Source organism: Vitis riparia, chromosome 19, assembly GCF_004353265.1.
Source record: "Vitis riparia cultivar Riparia Gloire de Montpellier isolate 1030 chromosome 19, EGFV_Vit.rip_1.0, whole genome shotgun sequence".
NCBI classification, from domain to species: Eukaryota; Viridiplantae; Streptophyta; class Magnoliopsida; order Vitales; family Vitaceae; genus Vitis; species Vitis riparia.
In genome coordinates this window covers 18,793,693-18,812,754 of record NC_048449.1, presented here as the reverse complement: position 1 = coordinate 18,812,754, position 19,062 = coordinate 18,793,693, and the positions used below count along the sequence as shown (strand labels likewise).

Below are 19,062 nucleotides of genomic sequence, written 5' to 3'. Positions count from 1 at the left end.
TATGAAAAATGTGACTTAGGTATAAAAAATATATAATTAAGATACAAAAAATGTGATTAAGGTATAAAACACATGTCCCTAATATTTGAAAAATGGAATAATGGTTCAAAGGTACAAGATTTGTCATTTAAGTATAAAAAAGTGTAACAAAAATACAAAAAATACATTCAAACTATAAATGTAAAAAGAATATGTATAAAATAAATAAATAATTTATTATCGTTTAACATAAAAAAATTTGAACATGTTTATTTTACATAAAATAAATAAAAGAATGCTACCTAAAGATAATGAGATCTTGAACATAAATTTTCTTTATTACAAAAATAAAATTCATTTTTGTCCTTTTAAGTTAAAAAAAAAAAATCTTAATTTCTATTTCCATTCTTACTTGTTTTCACCAAAACTTTTGATAAATGTAAAATATATTTAATTTTTAACTTAATGGATTATTTTATTTTTTGAGTTATAAAATTATATAATTTTTTTTTCAAAATAATACTGGGCGAAAATTGTAGAATTTTTATAATTTTGAGATGTAGGTAATTCAAACTCATTTAAATTTCATCTTCACTAATTGTTTTTTTTTTTTTTTTTTTTTTTAACTATGCACTTGCCAATAAATCGATAAAGTACACTTCAATAATATGTAATTCATCATTTTATTTAATTTATTTAATTATTTTCATTTTTATCTTTGACAGCTTACTGTAGCGGCAGCAGGTTGGGCTACTGGCCTGACAGCCTGCTGGGCTGCACTACTGGGCCTAGCAGTTTGTTGGGCTACAAGGATTGGGGCTGGCAGCCTGATGGACTGGTCCGCTGCACTTGCCATTCCTTGCAACAAATTACAGCCCCACTATCGTGGTCACTTTATATATATATATATATATATATATATATATATATATATATATGGGGGAAAAACTCTTATAAAAATAATAAAAAAAATGATAAGCCTCTAGAAATAATTTAAATTAATTTAATATGTTTAATTTCCAACCACGGATATTTCATTATTATTATTTATCTAAAATAATAAAAAGTGTCTTCAAAAAATGTTTAATGGATTCCCTAATTATTTGAACAAACAAATATCAAATTAAGAGATGAAAAGAAGCCTAATCTTGTTTTAATATCAATGCTAAATAAATATAATAAAGATAAAATATTATAAATATAATAAATATACAATATTATATGTTATTGGATTATAGTTGGTCTCTTTCATGGGCAAGGAGAAAATGGGATTTTTGTTAGATTTTTAAAATAATTTTTGAGAAAAGTTTTTCAAAATTATTGTCTAATGTTTTATAAAATAAAAATTTATTTAAAATTCTTAAATATTTTTAATTTGTTTTCAATATTTAGAAAATAAGTAAAAAAACAACTAAAGATGTTTCTAAAATCACTTTAGTTTTATTTGATAACTATTTTTTGAAAATGATTTAAAAAAATAGTTTTTAAGAACATTTTTTAAAACAAAAATCTATATGAAACCTAAAACGTTTTTAACCTATTTTTTAATATTTTTAAATATGTTTTAAAAATAATTTTTATATCTGTTATTTCATTTTTAATCATTTTATGTATTTATATAATTATTTTTTAAAATAATTATTAAAAATAAATGAAAACAACGTAAAACAATTAAACGATGTTTTTTAAAAAAGATAAAGACTAAAAAAAGTTTTTGATTGTCAATATATTTCTATATTTTTTTGTTGAACTATTTTAAAAATAGTTCAAATATCCCTTATTTTTGTTGTTGTAAATTTTTATTTGGGCGGGGCGGCCGGGGGCGGGGTGCGGGTGCGGTGTGGAATGGATGGACTACATTTTCGCTTAAAAGTCATCTTAAGCTTTGGCATAATTATTTTCTACACCTCATAAGAATAATTCAATAAAAGTGATAAATGACGGACCCTAAAAAAAATAAAAATAAAATTGGAATTATGTAAACCAGAAGATACGAGGGTAGGGAATGTGGAAGAGGATGAAAATCAAAAACCTTTCCAGCCTTATCACATTTATTATTTATGACAGGCCCAGAAATAGCCACACAATTCTCAAGCTTTTTTCCATTCTCCACCACTTCATTTTCAGTTTCTCTCCATCCCACAACCCCTTTTTTCAGTCTCCATATCAAAAAGTCACAATTCTCAGAGGTAAGCACACTTGCGGTCTCCGCTTTGTTTCTGTGTGTCAGTTTTTCGCATTTCTGATTCAATTCGCCTTGTGGGTACGCTTGAATTTTGAATGAATTTGAGTTTTCAATCAGGGGTTTGAGTGTACATATGTGGAATTGTAGAGAGGAGTAGGAAAAAAGTTTCGGTTTTTCTGGGTTCCATGCTGAGTTTAGGGTCCAGATAAGAGAGCAATGGCTTCGCTAGCTTCCCTTGTGAGTTTGGGAAGCGCTGGTGCCAGTTCCTCTGGACATTTCGAGGGATCTCTTCTGCTACAACGGAGAGTTTCCCTATTAAGACGCAATTTTGGGGGTGGGAAGAGATGGGGGTTGGTTTCGGTTTGTAAATATTCGGGCACAATGACTAATGTTATTGCTGAGGAAGGGAATGCGGTTTCTGTGGATTCTTCTACGTATAGGGGTGGTGGTAAGGACGAGGATAATGGTCTTGTCCTCAAGCCTGCGCCAAAGCCTGTGTTGAAACCCGTAAATTCTGTAGTTTCTTGGGATGCAGGGTCGAAAATTAGTGGGGACTCTGATGATGATGAGAAGTTGGAGAATGTGGATGAGAGGAATAAGGTGATAGAGTCACTGGGAGAGGTGTTGGAGAAGGCCGAAAAACTTGAAACTGGCAGGTTGGGTGAGTTAGGAAGTAAAAGGGAAAGTGGGTCTGTGGATAAATCACCCCCCGGTACCAATGACAATTCAACAGTTGGTAGAACGGTGAATAATTCAAATGCCAGTAAGAAATCTAAAACCTTAAAGAGTGTGTGGCGGAAAGGAAATCCGGTTGCTACAGTTGAAAAGGTTGTTAAGGATGCTTCTAATAATATTACTAACACTGAAAGAGAGGGACCTGAGGTCAGGAGGAAGGTAGAAACTCAGCCCAGGATTCCTTTGAGACCCACTCAGCCGCCTTTGAGAGCTCAACCAAAGTTGCAAGCTAAACCTTCGGTTGCTCCTCCTCCTCCTGTCTTAAAGAAACCTGTTATCTTGAAGGATGTGGGGGCAGCTCCTAAGTCATCAGGGATTGATGAAACTGATTCAGGCAAAACCAGAGAGCGGAAACCAATCTTGATTGACAAATTTGCTTCCAAGAGACCAGTGGTTGATCCGATGATAGCGCAAGCAGTTTTAGCTCCTCCAAAACCCGGAAAGGGGCCTGTACCTGGTAAATTCAAGGATGATTATCGCAAGAAAAATGCTTCAACTGGAGGATCACGCAGAAGAATGGTTGCTGCCAATGACATGGAGATTCCGGATGATGAGACATCAGAACTGAATGTGTCTATTCCTGGGGCGGCTACAGCAAGAAAAGGGAGGAAATGGAGTAAGGCAAGTCGAAAGGCTGCTAGACTTCAAGCAGCTAAAGATGCGGCTCCTGTTAAAGTTGAAATTCTAGAGGTTGGGGAAGAAGGTATGTTGACAGAAGACTTAGCGTACAACTTGGCCATCAGTGAAGGTGAAATTCTTGGTTTTCTATACTCAAAAGGTATTAAGCCAGATGGGGTGCAAACTCTGGACAAAGACATGGTTAAGATGGTTTGCAAAGAGTATGAGGTAGAAGTTATTGATGCTGCCGGTGTTAAAGTGGAAGAAATGGCAAGGAAGAAGGAAATTCTTGATGAAGAAGACCTGGACAAACTAGAAAACAGACCTCCTGTCCTGACTATAATGGGTCACGTGGATCATGGCAAGGTAAGTGATGTCACCTTATTTGCTCCTTTCTGGCCATGCATTATTTTCTTATTAACACATCTTGGTTTACTTTGGGGAGAAAAAGATATTGGTAGCAAGATTTTGCTGATATGTTTTTGGTGCTCTACACTTGACAGACCACCCTTTTGGATCATATTCGGAAGAGCAAGGTACATGTGGAAGCTTATCTCAATGCTCCTTTTCATTTCTCTTGTTTCCATAGTGGACTTAAAGATCTTATGACTTTATAAAATTTTAATATTTAATTATTCTTCATTTTTTCATTGTAAATGTTTAATGTATTTATGATAACTCATTTATTAAACTGTTACTTGTGGGAGGTACCTGTAATATACTCTAAAACTATATTTATAACAAATATTCAGAGCCATTTTATGTTGGCCCTGATATGCACATTATTCAATTGAAGTCTGACTGCTAGATGTCTGCAGGTAACTGCATCAGAAGCAGGAGGGATTACACAAGGAATTGGTGCATATAAGGTTTTAGTGCCCATCGATGGCAAGCCACAGTCATGTGTTTTCCTTGATACACCTGGACACGAGGTAAAATATTGTTTTGTCTGCAGATTTAACTTTGTCTTGCATTACCAGAAATGTAGTGCATTTTTTACTCCCTTCTGCTGCTTCATTTTTGGAGTTCATTATTCCTCTTCAACCATCATTTTACCATTTTTCTAATGGCCTTTTATAAACTCAATTTTGAGCTTCAATTTCCTTGCTTGAGATAATTCTATTATGTCCTCCCCTTTGAAGGCGTTTGGGGCGATGAGAGCTCGTGGAGCAAGGGTTACCGACATTGCTATTATTGTTGTGGCTGCTGATGATGGAATTCGTCCTCAAACAAATGAGGCCATAGCTCATGCTAAAGCAGCTGGGGTACCAATTGTAATAGCTATAAATAAGGTAACTTTATAGGCACTTAGAAGTGCTTACACCCTACTGTCTCAACTTCCTGTTTCTCAGTTTTATTCCTTCCATATTCCAGATAGATAAGGATGGAGCTAACCCAGAACGAGTCATGCAAGAACTTTCGTCTATTGGTCTAATGCCAGAAGATTGGGGTGGTGATATCCCAATGGTTCAGGTCTTTATTTATTAGTAGAAAGTGTACTTGCATCTTTCTTGGTTCTTAATCCCTTGTATACCTATTTGATTTTCTTCTATCCCTAACAGATCAGTGCTCTTAAAGGGGAGAATGTAGATGATTTGTTAGAAACTATCATGCTTGTAGCAGAGGTAAGTAACGCATTACTGGTGTGCTGAACATCTTTGTTTTGACATTCTTTTCAATAAGAATAAATCAGTCTTCAACTAGCTGTTTTTTCACTTAAAACTGAACCTTGTCTTGTTTCTTCTTTCTTGCTATTACAATTACCTGTGCTTTCCATTTTTCCTCCAAAACCATTTGTCAGATTTTTGAAATTTTTGTATGGAAACATATGCTTCACATATAAAATATGTGCATCTCTGATACTGGGTATAAAAGGTAAGTCATGCAAGTTTTTGGTTCAATAGAAATTGGCAAAAAGTGGTCATCTTATGGAAAGAGATATCTTGCAGCAATTTTCCGGCAATACACATACGTGTTTATGTGAGCATTAGTACTCATATGTATACACAGATACATCCAAAGCTGTTTCATTATAACTTCTACATAAAAATGAATGAGTTAGCTTGACCCACTTCACTCACTTCAACTCATAAAAATAAACACACACTCTTCCTCTTTTGGATGTCTGCAAATGCCCAGCACAAACAATTTAAAATCTTCTGGTGATTCAACTTGCTGAAGAACAGCTAGAAAAAGGGCAAAAATTGTTTTACAAAATTTAAATATTTTTATCTTGCTTTAATATTCTATACCTTCTGTACATTCTGACCCTTTTCATGTTTGTTTACTTAAGTTGCAAGAGTTGAAGGCTAATCCTGATAGAAACGCAAAGGGCACAGTCATTGAGGCTGGTCTTGATAAATCGAAGGGACCGGTTGCTACATTCATTGTGCAGAATGGAACACTCAAAAGGGGAGATATAGTGGTTTGTGGTGGCGCCTTTGGCAAGGTTAGCAACAAAACTCTGAATGCTTTCTTTGACATTAATTCCACTAATTAATAGTACCTAGATTCTTAACCTCAAATATGTTGGGGTGAGTACTCTGGTGCATTTCAAGGCACTACCTTGTGATGCAGGGCCATGAAAAATACAGCAAGGTTCCTCAGTAGTCACACCTTTGAGAAGCAATATGGCTACTAAATCCTCAAGATTTTCCATGCATTAAGATAGACTAAATAGGTTTATATAGATTGTTTTTCCTACTAAGACTAGGACTCTATTTCCTGATAGGAATATGACTCTTTTTCCCAATCATCTTGGACACTAAGACAAATAAAAATTTGATTAAAATATAAACTACCAAATAAGTTCCAATAAAACAAAGGAACAAACTCCAACTAAAACTATGAAATGCTATAATTTATTAAATATTCTTGTTGAATATTGTTTCCCATCACCATGTCTGAAGGATTTCCCCCATTTTGTCCATGGTCAGGTGCGGGCTTTGTTTGATGATGGTGGGAAGCGTGTTGATGCAGCTGGACCTTCTATACCTGTCCAGGTTTGAAATTATTGCTTTCTGCCTTATCTATCATTTTATGTTTGGATATCTTATCATACTTTTGGGATGGTAACTTCTCAGCTGAAAAAAATGTTGCAAAACACTTGGTTGGGTTCTAAATTAAATTTGAATAGTACAACTTTCTGGCATCCCTCCTTTTTTAATGGTTAAGAATATGGGTGGGTGGGTGGGTGGTTGGCTGGGATGACAACAAAAGACTACTGAGTCAGTCTTTTGGAGCTTTTTTCTGTCAATCTTGATTCATGACAGTGACTGACTTCTTTTATTCAAGTTACCACAGTCCTCTCTTTTTTCACTTAATGGAGGTATATATACTCAAGATTGTCCAATTATTTGGATTTAGCTTTCTTATAATCAAGCCATTATTTGGATGTAAAATCATGCCAGTTGGACTGCAACTTGGACCAATCGGGTTGGGTGAAAGGCAACCCAATGTAAATTTGTGTTGATGGTTTTCCACTCTGGTTAATTGGGGTAGCTTGTGAGGAGTGAAAAACTAATGACCACTTGCAACCCTTGGATACCATTTTACTGGATATTTTGAGTCATGATTCGATTTAGTTACTTGAAAATGTACCAAATATGGCTGTTATTTGCATGATCATTTGCTGCTTCTGTGATAGTGATCTACTGTGTTCTTCTAAATTTCTTCTGAATGCTGCTGTAGGTCATTGGATTGAATAATGTTCCAATTGCTGGTGATGAATTTGAGGTCGTTGGCTCCCTTGATATTGCTCGAGAAAGAGCGGAGGCACGTGCAGAGTCATTGCGACAAGAACGTATATCAGCAAAGGCTGGTGATGGGAAGGTTACACTTTCTTCCTTTGCTTCTGCAGTTTCAGGTGGAAGCCAGTCTGGATTAGACTTGCATCAGTTGAATATTATTATGAAGGTTGATGTTCAGGTATGCTTATCTATACTAAGATAATATTTGGAATTTTCCAGCCTATGTTGATCATTATGTCTCTTTTTGGAGGGAATTTGAAATAGGTAATAAGTGATGGAGTTGAGTTACACTTCTTTGAAGGTTTGGTGTGTTTTTCCCCTCCTTTTTTTCTTTCCTCTTTTATTGTTGATAGAGAACATCTTTTTCTGCTTCCCTCAGAATTGAACCCAGAAACTCCCACATCCCTACCCGTAAACCTGTACCACTTGAGCTAGGCCTTGGGCTCGGAACTGATTAGATTAGTGTCAGCTTTGTGAGGTCACCGAATTGATGAAATGAAAAAAAAAAAAAAAAAAAATCCCAGAAAGGGTATTCAGCCACTTTGATCAAATTGGATGGCTGTAATAGACTGTTTCATTGTATTTTACATATGATGTTGTAAGGTGATTTGTCATCTGAAATGGGGCTGTTCAAGAGAATGCCAATCCCAAAATTAATCCTATATCATCAATTATTGTGGAACCTTGAATTTCTCTCCATGGCTTTATTCAAGATGGATTTGTACCTTCCATTCTTTGTAAATGTAGAGTGTTCAATTCATTTCATTTGGAAAAACAAATTGGCTTAGCATTGAATTTGGTTTTTATAGGAGGAACTAGATCACTAGTTTTTTCTGCAAGGTCAAAGCAGGAAGGAAAAATTCTTGTAATAGGATTGCACATCATGACATGAATCAATCAATACCAAAAAAAAATTAAACTCATTTCTCTGTGAGAAAACTTACAAGTAGAAAAGATGCATATTGAACAATTTCATCAGCATTGTTTAAATGATTAAATAATTCATCAATTGCTTTAAAACAAAGATGGACATAGAATAAAACAATCATTAATTGAAAGACAAGTGAAACATAACTCCTCTCTCAAACTTTGTCATTGAAGGGAAAATTGGACTCTCTCCTTGTCAAATACCAGCCTCTGAGACAAACAAATATAACAAGAAACCCATAAAGGGATTGTCTGTATCACTAATCAGGTGATACATCAGAAGCTTAACTTCAGTTTTCTGATATACCAACATTCATTGTCTCTTTGAGTAATCAGTTGACTAACATCCTGAAGTTCATGAGGCATATTGAATACAAATGGAATGCATGAAGCCACTTGAAACCTACATGTATTGTCATAGAATAGCTTAAAAATGTTTCTTGATGCATTTTAATGTGGTCTCAGTATGCTTCATGCGCTTGAGGATTATAGTTTCCTGTTACTGATAAAGACAATGAACTTCTCTGCATTTTCATGCATATATCAATATGCCTTTGTTTTTGTTGAATGTGAGTCCTTTGATGCATTCCTAACTTGAGTGCCTTGAAAGATTGATAGGTTTATTTCTATGCAATGTGGGCATATACCCTAGACGGGCATATCAGAGATATGCCTGCAAAGAAAATCATGAAAAACATAGGAGATAGACATAGTAAGCACATGGCAATCTATTGATTTACTTTTTTGCCATAATGTATATGGATGACAAATAATAAATTTGATACCAATTTTGCACTTCACAATTTTTTCTTCACCATCCAACTTCACCAATCAGACAGCAGGGTCCTAGCCACTTAAAAAATTTACTTGATTTTCTCCTCTAAAAAGGAATGTCATCAACGGATTTCCATTCATGTGAAGAAAATGCTGGGGAAAAATGATGACAGGCAGCAAAATACTTCTAGTGCCCTTCTTGCTATTTTATTAAAAAAAGTGACAGTTCTTGACATATGCTCCATGTATCTCCAATCTGTTGGCTATGTTTATGATGTCAATGGACATGTTTGAGGAGTGTTGAACACATGTGTTGGCATGCTGGAAGAGTGCCATTTCTGACATGTCAAAGCTGTCTAACATGAGCAAAACTCCTGTGTTGAAGTGTCTGTTCTATATTGCTTTCTTTATTTCAAGATTTTATAAGCAATATTGAAGTTTAAATCAATCTGATTGTCATATAGCTATTCAAATTTATTTTCCAATGTAAGGTCTTACATTTCTCAGTATTGAATCATTTTGTTGAAGGACAGCGATTAGTTACCCCCACAAACACACAGCTGTTGCTGGTAATCAGCTGCAGTGTTGTATTGATGTTACCTATATAATGTGTTTATCATTCATCAATTCTATTTGTGTTTTCACCTGCAATTATATTTACATTTCTTAATCTTGACTAGGGTTCCATTGAGGCTGTGAGGCAAGCCTTACAGGTGCTTCCTCAAGATAATGTCGCTTTAAAGTTCCTCCTCCAAGCAACCGGGGATATAAGTGCTAGTGATATTGATCTTGCAGTTGCTAGCAAGGCTATTGTTATAGGATTTAATGTTAGAGCACCTGGCTCTGTTAAGAGTTATGCTGACACCAAAGGGGTAGAGATTCGACTGTACAAAGTTATTTATGATCTTATTGATGATGTGCGGAATGCAATGGAAGGACTCCTGGATGCTGTTGAGGTAAAGTTAAATCAAATGGAAGGACAAACTTTGTGGCCCATGAACTTGCATGAATCTGTGTTCCATTCCCTTTGCTAATTTGACAAACGATTGCTTAATCAGTGTTTTGGATTGTTTGCTTGCAACTTTCTTATTCTTACGTTTTCCATTACCTATCTAATTAATAGACTGCCCAAAGAAAGATTGATATATCTCTCAAATTTAAACAGGTTTATTCCTAGTTTGAGGCATTGAAGTTTAGGGGCATGCACTTTGCTCTTACAATTGCTAAGTTCTCTATTAGTGAAACTTTACAGTTTAAAGCTACTTCATTCTGGCAGGAAGAAATAACAATTGGCACAGCAGAAGTTCGGGCCACATTCACCAGCGGCAGTGGCCGGATTGCTGGTTGCATGGTAAAGGAGGGAAAGGTAGAGAAAGGTTGTGGCATTCGGGTGGTACGAGATGGCAGGGCTGTCTATGTTGGTACTCTTGATTCTTTGAGACGAGTTAAAGAAATTGTGAAAGAGGTAAGTCCTCAGAATGAATGTGGCTTGTGGGCATGTCCATGGTTTACCCTTCTACATATCAGGTTTTTCTGGAAAATTCATGCATATGGTTGATTGGCTATCTTTGTTGTGATACTTTCCTTGGAATCCAAAGCATGTTGAATTGTGTAATTATGAAACCAAAGAAACCTGTGTTATCATATACCTAGGTCAGGTATTTTCCCTTTAAATATAGTCTGTATTTCCATAATTTAGATTTATGTTGCATATAACTTGTATCTGCTTTAGCATATGATAATATTTTATTTACTCTTATTTTTTTGTATGTAAAATTATGTAAGCTAATGTAAGCATGAGTTACACTAAATGGGGAAAGAAAGAGGAGATCGGGCGTTGCTATCTAGGGATGCAAATGGAGTAGGGTCGAGGAGGGATCCTCCATCTCGTCCCTACTTGTAAATTTATTACCCGTTCCCACCCCATTCCTCATCTTAGCCTAGGAGGGGTGGGGGTGAGGAATCCCCGTTGGGAGGACAAAATCCCCATCTCCGATGGCAAATTCCCGTAAATTTTATATAAATATAAAATTATGTATAAATTAATATATTTAATATAAATATGTATTTTTTAAATATTTTCTAAATATTAAATTATATCTAGTATATTATTTTTTTAAATATAATATAATAATATATATATAGATATATATAGATGGGGATAGGGATGAGGATGATGACAGGTTTGGGGCTGGGAATACTGTCCTAGCCCCTGTTTTGGGTTTATGAAATTTTCCCAACCCTGAACCCCAATCCCAATTATTGCTTCCTCGTCTTCATCCCATTATGAGCGGATTCCCACTGGTACCTCACCCCATGGGTTTTTTTTTTGTCATGCTTATTGCTATCAAAGATATTGGACTTATATAACAGTCTCTTGTCATGTCAGGTATATTCCCTTTAAATACATATGGCGGTTTTGCGTCATTTTATTCACAGGAGCTATTTGTGCACTAACTTATAGAATGGAATCTAGTAGTCCTGATTGAAAGTCATACACAAACTCCTAATTTTTTTAATTAATTATATGGAGTAACTTGTATGATGGCTTTAATTAAAGTGGTAGGTGGTGGGGTTAACGAGCACCCTACCATCAAATGCTGGGTCGCCGTTGTTTGTACAACTTCATATGTGGGGAAATCTTGTCTAGTTGGGGGCATTAGAGTAAGCAAATCTTATCTCATGGACCATGTTCATATCCAGCATAGTAGTTGTAAATTTCATTTTCCTGGAGATTTTCATATATAGTGTAGGCTCTCTTTGCATTTTCCTGACCTGAAGTTTTGGTGATACACTGTCCACTGATACTAAATTTGCAGTCAAAATGTTTCCATAGTAACGCCTCCCTTCTTCCGGGTCTGGACAGGTAAATGCTGGACTAGAGTGTGGGATGGGAATGGAAGACTACAATGATTGGGAGGTGGGAGACATTGTCCAGGCCTTCAACAAGAAGCAGAAGAAACGAACGCTTGAAGAGGCATCGGCTTCAATGACAGCTGCACTGGAAGTGGCAGGTATTGAAAAATAAGAAAGAGCATACCCGGTTGCAAACTTGGCTCACATTCTTCATGATATTGCCGCGTTTCTACCTCAAATCAAGTGCCTTGACAACCTCGGGCTGGTAGGATGCCGGAGCCTTGACCCTTGACCTTCCCACCTCGTGCAATATACCTAAATGCAGGAGGTTGCTGAGAATGTGTGATCCATTGTTATATGCTATTTCACACATTGTATATAGTGATAGTTATCCGATTTCGACTTCTTTGTGTAAAGAGGGGAACACTGATTTCAATTTCTCATCTGAACAAAAACCATGTTACAGCTACAAAGGAAAACAAACCATGGAGGAGAAAAAACCAAAATTTTTCACATGCTTCGAACTGCAGTTGTGATCTTATTTTTTGAGCTTGGAATAAGGTCATTTGTACTAGTCTCGATGCAGTACTTCACCTTTAAAAATATAAATTTTTTTGTTATGGATATGATTCGACTGAATTTTTTTTTTTGCTCTTTTTTATTGAAGAAAATGGTGAGATTTAAATCTTGTTGCATGTTTTATTATGAAATTGTCCAAGCTGTCTAAGATTTAAATATGCTTCTGACCATTTTTAAGCAGTTGAAAAGCTGTGCAAGTGACTGATAATAATAGGTTGGTTGGCATATTTGGAGGACTGTATGGAAAATGGGAAATTGATTCCTTGATCATTATGCTGGAAGGATTTATTATTATAAATATGAATAAAAAATAAAAAAGTATTTCTATAAAATTTAATCTTGCAGGGTGCGGTGTATGACTGTTGTATCTCATGAAGAAATTGTGAATGTGGGTGGATTAATGAGTTTGATGTGATCCCACACTTTTCATTTATCTACTCTCGGATGGGAGTGTAAGTGTTGCATGCCTCAGAACCTACTGCGTTATTATTAAAATATTTTGCCATGTTTTTTATTAAAACATGTGAGGCATTGAAGGAAACCATATTATTTATTAAAATATTTTCCATGTTTTTTATTTAAACATATGAGACATGGAAGAAAATTATTAATCGCTACATTCAATTTAGGGAAGAATCTGAAATAAATATATGTAGTATATTTGATCTATCTATTTTGTTTTATTACAAATATCTTAGATTGTATTTTGAATTCTCATCATGAACCATCCCACTCTTTTATATACTAGTAAGTGTATACATGACAAAGCACGGGATTGAAAAAAGTCCAATAAAAAAATTAGTATATGAATTTATTCAATTAGATATAAATAAGATTACGCTTTTCCACACCAAATTTTATTATAATAAAATTATTTTTTAACCAATTTTTTTAGATTAAAAAAATAAATACCACCATGTTTCTTGACCTTAACATTTATCAATTTTAATTTAAATATATTGTTTATTTCTTTTACACTAAATGTAATTTTTTTTGCGTTGAGTATTTTGTATATAGTTTAAATACATTTTTCCTTTTATATAAGTGATTTTTAATTAAAATAAGAAAAAAAATGAATTAATTTGAGCAACAAATTTATGAATTAAAAAAAAATTTCAAATCAACAAAACCCATTGGAAGAGTTGAAGAGAAAATTTAAGAATAGGTAATGGTAAAAGTTTAAAGTTTAAAATTTTCAAATTTTAAAGATTAAAAATGAAATGGTCACAAAAAATTTGAAAAGTTTTCAAACTTTTAATGATAAATTTTTATAACATTAATTATATTAATAGTATGGTTTTAAAGAGAATGAAACTTATAATTTAAGACATTTTTGGAATGAAAAAAGTGAAGCCGTAAATAAAAAATTAATGATTGGTTTATATATATATATATTTAAAATTTCTTATGGAAAAACTATTGACTTATATCATGTTGTTAAAAAGTATATTTTTAATTCGTTTTTAAAAACCATTATATTTTTTGTAAAACTTATTATTAATTTTTGTTTCTAAATATAGAAAATAGAATCCAGATTAAATGAAATAATTTCATATCAAAGAAAAATATATAATATATCAAATTATTCAGTAGACAAAATATAAAGGAAAAATAAGTTTTATTCTAAAAATATTTTAAAATCTCAATAGAAAAATTTTCATAATTTCGGTCAATTTCATATCAAAATCTTAATATTTTAAAAACAATGTTGTAATTTTCTAAAAATTTAAATTTGTTTAAATAAATAATGTAAATGAGTGATGAAACTTTTTTTTTTCAATAATTATCTATAATATAATAAGTATTATTATTAATTCACTATTATTTAACTAAATATGAAAAGTTTAAAAGATTTAAATATCTCAAAATGAATGAAAGTCACCATTTATAAAAAGTAAAAAGTTTCATGTAATTATTTTTTAAAAAAATTAATTTATTTCATTGAAGAAATGAAAGATAGGTTAGGATAAGAAGAAAAAATTAACAATAAATATAAGTATTAAATAAATTTTATTTATTTTCTCAAAATACACTCAAATATGATTTAAAATACTTCAAATTTGTTATTAAGAAAAAAAAAACCTAATTTGTGGGAGAGTTCCAAACAAACTCTAACTATCCTTTATCTCAATTCTAAATTTGAAATCAGAAAAACACTTTGCGAGGATTTCCTACCATAACCAAACTTCACTCTATATATATTATAAATAAATCAAAATCAATGATTGAGACTGATAAACATCATATCAATAGATCTTTAGACACTTCTTCAAATAGGATGAAGAATGAAGTAGCTATGCTAGAGGGGATGTCATACTGTTGTGCTAAAGATGAGGGCCCAATTTAAGAGGTTTCTTACAAACATAAACCATTTCCTTTATAGTTTCTTGAGAATAGTTTCAGGATTGAATTTAAATGTAAAATTAAAATGAAGTATTGAATTTGAATATAAAATCAATATAAAGTTATGAACATACACATTTATGTTAATTAAATCCCTATTAAAACTGTTGATAGAATAGAAATTGGAGGCAAATGAAAACATAAATTTTCCATTACCTTTTAGGTTTGTGAGGACAATTTCAGGAATGACTTCCATTAGCCTTAATGAAATAAAAAGATTAAATTCTTATTTAAGTTGATTATGAGTATGGAAAAGATTAAATTTTGAATTACCTTTTAGGTTTGTGATAGTAATTTTTGGAATGGTTTCCGGCATATCAAGTAATTAAAACCCTAATTAAATTAAAAGATTAAATTCCTATTTAATTTGATTATTAGTATTGAAAAGATAAAATTTTGAATTACCTTTTAGGTTTGTGATAATAATTTCAGGTTCGTCAAGTAATTAAAACCCCAACCTCAATAAAAAGATTAATTTCTCATTTAAATTGATTATTAGTATTGATAAGCATATTTTTGAAAATAAAAAAGTGAAAAACAATTCGTACTTTTATAGGTAGTATAGATATAGATATAGATATGAAAGGAGTGGGACAACTCATCTAAATACAAATTATCATTAATTACCATGAATCATCTCATTCTTTCATTTGTAACTAGTATTCTTTATAACAATCATTTATACTTAGCTTCTCCGTTTTATTATTCACTCCACATATAAATTTATAAAAATTGAAAAATCATCGATTTTAATCCATAAAACCCCCCTTTCGTATTCATCGCAAAATTTTCATCAATAGAACATACTTTTTTTTTCTTATTTTCCTTCGTCCCAATACTAAATCTAATTGTAGAATAATATACTCATTTGATTCGCTTATGAACTAATTAATCTTAAAATACCATGGTAATACCATCATATCATAGAATAATAAAACACAAAACCTTTCGGAAGAAAAGTAAAACTGAAATAAAACAATTCATACCTTTTCTTCCTTTGAATATATCAATATGCATGCAAATATGAATTTCATATTAATGAAAACGCCAAGGAAAATTTACATAAAAGAAGACAACAAGATATATAATAGAAATGTGATTTTTGTTAGTAGTATCTACCAAGTGCTAATATAATAATTTTAAGATCTCTAGATTTTTAGTGGTGATATTTGAAATTTTGTTAAATACTTGAATTTTTTTTTTTTTTTTTTATTTTTTTATTTTTTATTTTTTTTATAAGAAAAGCCTTTACAATTACTAGAAAAATCATGTTAAAAAATGGGCCCTTAAATTCTTCGGTTCTCAATTTTTCTAGCCATAAATATCATTGATAGTTAATTTTTGTATTCTTTATTATTTTTTGTATTACTATTTTAATTATTTATATTAAATGTAGATCATTTATATATATATAAAATGTGTTCCAGTTATCAATTCTCTGTACTTAAAAAGGAATAATTATAATCTTACTTCACTTAAATTTCAAACCTCCTAATTAAACTCAAAATAACTCACAATTTTAGTCAAAATCTCATCATATATTATTTTTTGATTCATAGGAACATTCTATATATGGATACAAAAATTTCTCTTTAAGAAAAACAATGTGTGGTCTAATTATATTTTATTGATTTAGAAAACGATGTGGGTTGAATCTCTATTGTGTTAGTTGATTCTTCATTTCTTTGTTATTAATGGAGGGTTGGAAAAACTTTATCTTCAATGCCTTGAGCTTAATCTATTTCTTGACTTGATTTAGTCTTGAGTGTTAAGTTGACTTGAGTCTTGGTGTAACTTGAGTTTTGGCATGATCTAGGCCTTGGTGTGAGTTGAACCATGACATGACTTAGGCCTCGACTTGACTTGGGCCTTGACACAATATATTAGAATTAAAGAGGCTTTCGTTCTTGATGCTTAAAATTTGAGGCTTAAAGATCTTGCCAATTTGAAAACACTTCCAAGAAATTGAAACTTCATTGAAGTCTCCTTTAGAGGTTTGAAGAAGCTTTAGATCTCCGTTCAAAAGCTCCCCTCTAACTCTTGTTTATGAATATATTGTCTTATAATTTGTTATCTTTTGATTTCCTTTTTTAACTTGTGTTCTAAAAGCGTTAATATTTAAGAAGATTTAAAAGACCATATTTGGTAGTCTTAACCTATTGAAATATTGTCCTTTAATTAGAAAAAATATTTAATTATTAGACTTATTGGTTTTATTTATTTTAATTTTCAGAATATATTTTCTTTATTTAATGGAAGACAACTTATGTTTGTTGGATTGAAAAGGAGCATGCTACAAGATTTTACTGCTGCAAAAACAAATATGAATTTAAAAATATAATCTAGAGTGTTACAACACATACCTTGGATTTGGATGTATTTAAATCCCTTTTCCAAGTTGATGAAGAATACCACATAGACCAAGCCTTGCTTAGAGCCACAAATTGTGCTCTAATGGAACATATAGAGAATGAATTATTCAATAAAGGATCAACTCATTTGATTGAACTTGAGTTATTGCTAAGACTCTAGGTATTGGTCTAACGTGTATCTTGAGATAAATTCCCAATTTAAGAGGTTAAAAAGATGCAAGTTGCAAGAGCCACTTTAAGCCATGATATAGAAGAGGCTAAATATCCATAAAAGGAGCTCCACAAGTTTTATGACATGATGAGATCTTTAACAAATGCAAATGGAGCAATGAATAGCATGGAATCAGAAAGAAGGGTTATGAAGAGAGATAGACGACAAGCAAACATGAAAAAGAAGGTTGGAGACCATAGCTTGAAATTCAACATGAGAATTGGAGTTTAAGATTTGGTAATTGCACATACTTTCACTTTGAGGTGCATTTTAAGGACTTCTTGAGATCCATTTTAGGAAAGTTATATATTGTTTTGAAGATCAGGAGGTTAGGAGTCTAAGTGCATAAATTAAAGCTAAAACTAAGAAGTTATGAACATTTGAATTCAACTTGGAAGAGTAGGAGGAGGATTTCAAATTCAAAATGATAAATTCTAAGTTCTTATGAGTCTGAAACAAATTTGAAATGACCCCTATTTTGAATTTGTCCAATACCAAGGGAGGACTCTAACCTATCATTTTGAAATCTAATTTGGAATCATCTCATTTTTTAATTGGGCCATTGCCACTTTGATGCAAAGCTTCCCCTACCTTGGGAACTGCACTTTTGGCACTTCACCAACCCTAAGTAGGTCCTGGACAATTGGAAATTGATATTTTATTGTTTTTTTTTCTTTTTTCTTTTTTTAACCGAGGTTGATATGTAGTTTAGACTTAGTATTCAAGACAATAGAGAATAACAGTTAAGAAAGTGTCATTGTTGCTAGGGGTTAGTAACCTTTATGACTAGGATACATTGCATTGCTTTGTTTTTGTTCATGTATATTTTTAGATTTGATTATTTATTTATTTATTTTTATTTTTATTTTTATCAAACATAGGGATTCAGATTTATTATTTAGTTGTTGCTTAATATTTTTCCTTAATTTTAGCTATTTTATTTTTATCTATTTTTCCTTGATTTTATGCTTGGTTAGAAAAAAGACTTTTCAGGTAGACTTCAAAGAACAACTTAGGAATCATAGCTAAGTATGAAGAATACTAAGGAATTCAATAACAATAACGAAAGGCTGCAAATGCCTTTATAAGGATATGGACCTATGAGGGAGCCTCTAAATCCTCCTAAGATAAGCACACTATCATGCTTTGCTATCCCTTAGGATCATAAGCATTTCACTATCTAACCACATTTGGTTCCCTTATTACCATTATTTAAGGGGAATGAGAATAACAATGAGAACCCATACTTAAATTAGGATGTAAAGAAATCTACTCAACCTTTCATGAAGCTAACCTTTCTTTGGAGATCCTTTGCATGAAGCGCTTTTGATTGACCTTGAAGGATAGAGCTGCGACTTGGTTGAACATTCTCAAACCTCATAGCATAAAGAGTTGAGGTGGGTTGCAATCAATATTTTTGCGAACATCCTTCCCACCCCATAAGAGTAGTGCATTAAAGAAGGAAATCTCAAACTTTAAAGTTGTAGAGGATGAGAAGTTCTTTTGTTTGTTGGGAAAGGTTCAGGGAGATAGTCCATCATGGCCCCTGACAATTGAATTAGTATCCTACTTTTATGGGGGTATAATGCCTTCAATGAAGTAACTCCTTGAGACTATGTGTGGTGGGAATTTTATAACATAGAACCTTGATGAAGTATTCTAGTTTCTCGATTA

The 19,062-nt window shown here is 32.5% G+C and overlaps 1 protein-coding gene across 2 annotated transcripts; it reads left to right on the top strand.

Moving 5' to 3' along the window:
• The first annotated feature begins 2,042 nt into the window (after positions 1 to 2,042).
• LOC117908617 (translation initiation factor IF-2, chloroplastic) lies at positions 2,043 to 12,449 on the top strand. 2 transcript variants are annotated; one of them, XM_034822273.1, is made up of 13 exons: positions 2,043 to 2,168; positions 2,282 to 3,883; positions 4,021 to 4,053; positions 4,336 to 4,449; positions 4,660 to 4,809; positions 4,892 to 4,990; positions 5,080 to 5,142; positions 5,811 to 5,966; positions 6,454 to 6,519; positions 7,208 to 7,444; positions 9,648 to 9,923; positions 10,244 to 10,432; positions 11,834 to 12,449. In XM_034822273.1, exons 2-13 carry the CDS (start codon positions 2,381 to 2,383, stop codon positions 11,993 to 11,995), a joined length of 3,048 nt encoding a protein of 1,015 aa, XP_034678164.1. In that variant the 5' UTR covers positions 2,043 to 2,168; positions 2,282 to 2,380; the 3' UTR covers positions 11,996 to 12,449. The 2 variants fall into 2 exon arrangements, with proteins under 2 accessions (XP_034678164.1, XP_034678163.1); XM_034822272.1 differs by having other exon boundaries at positions 2,043 to 3,883.
• The last annotated feature ends 6,613 nt before the right edge of the window (positions 12,450 to 19,062 follow it).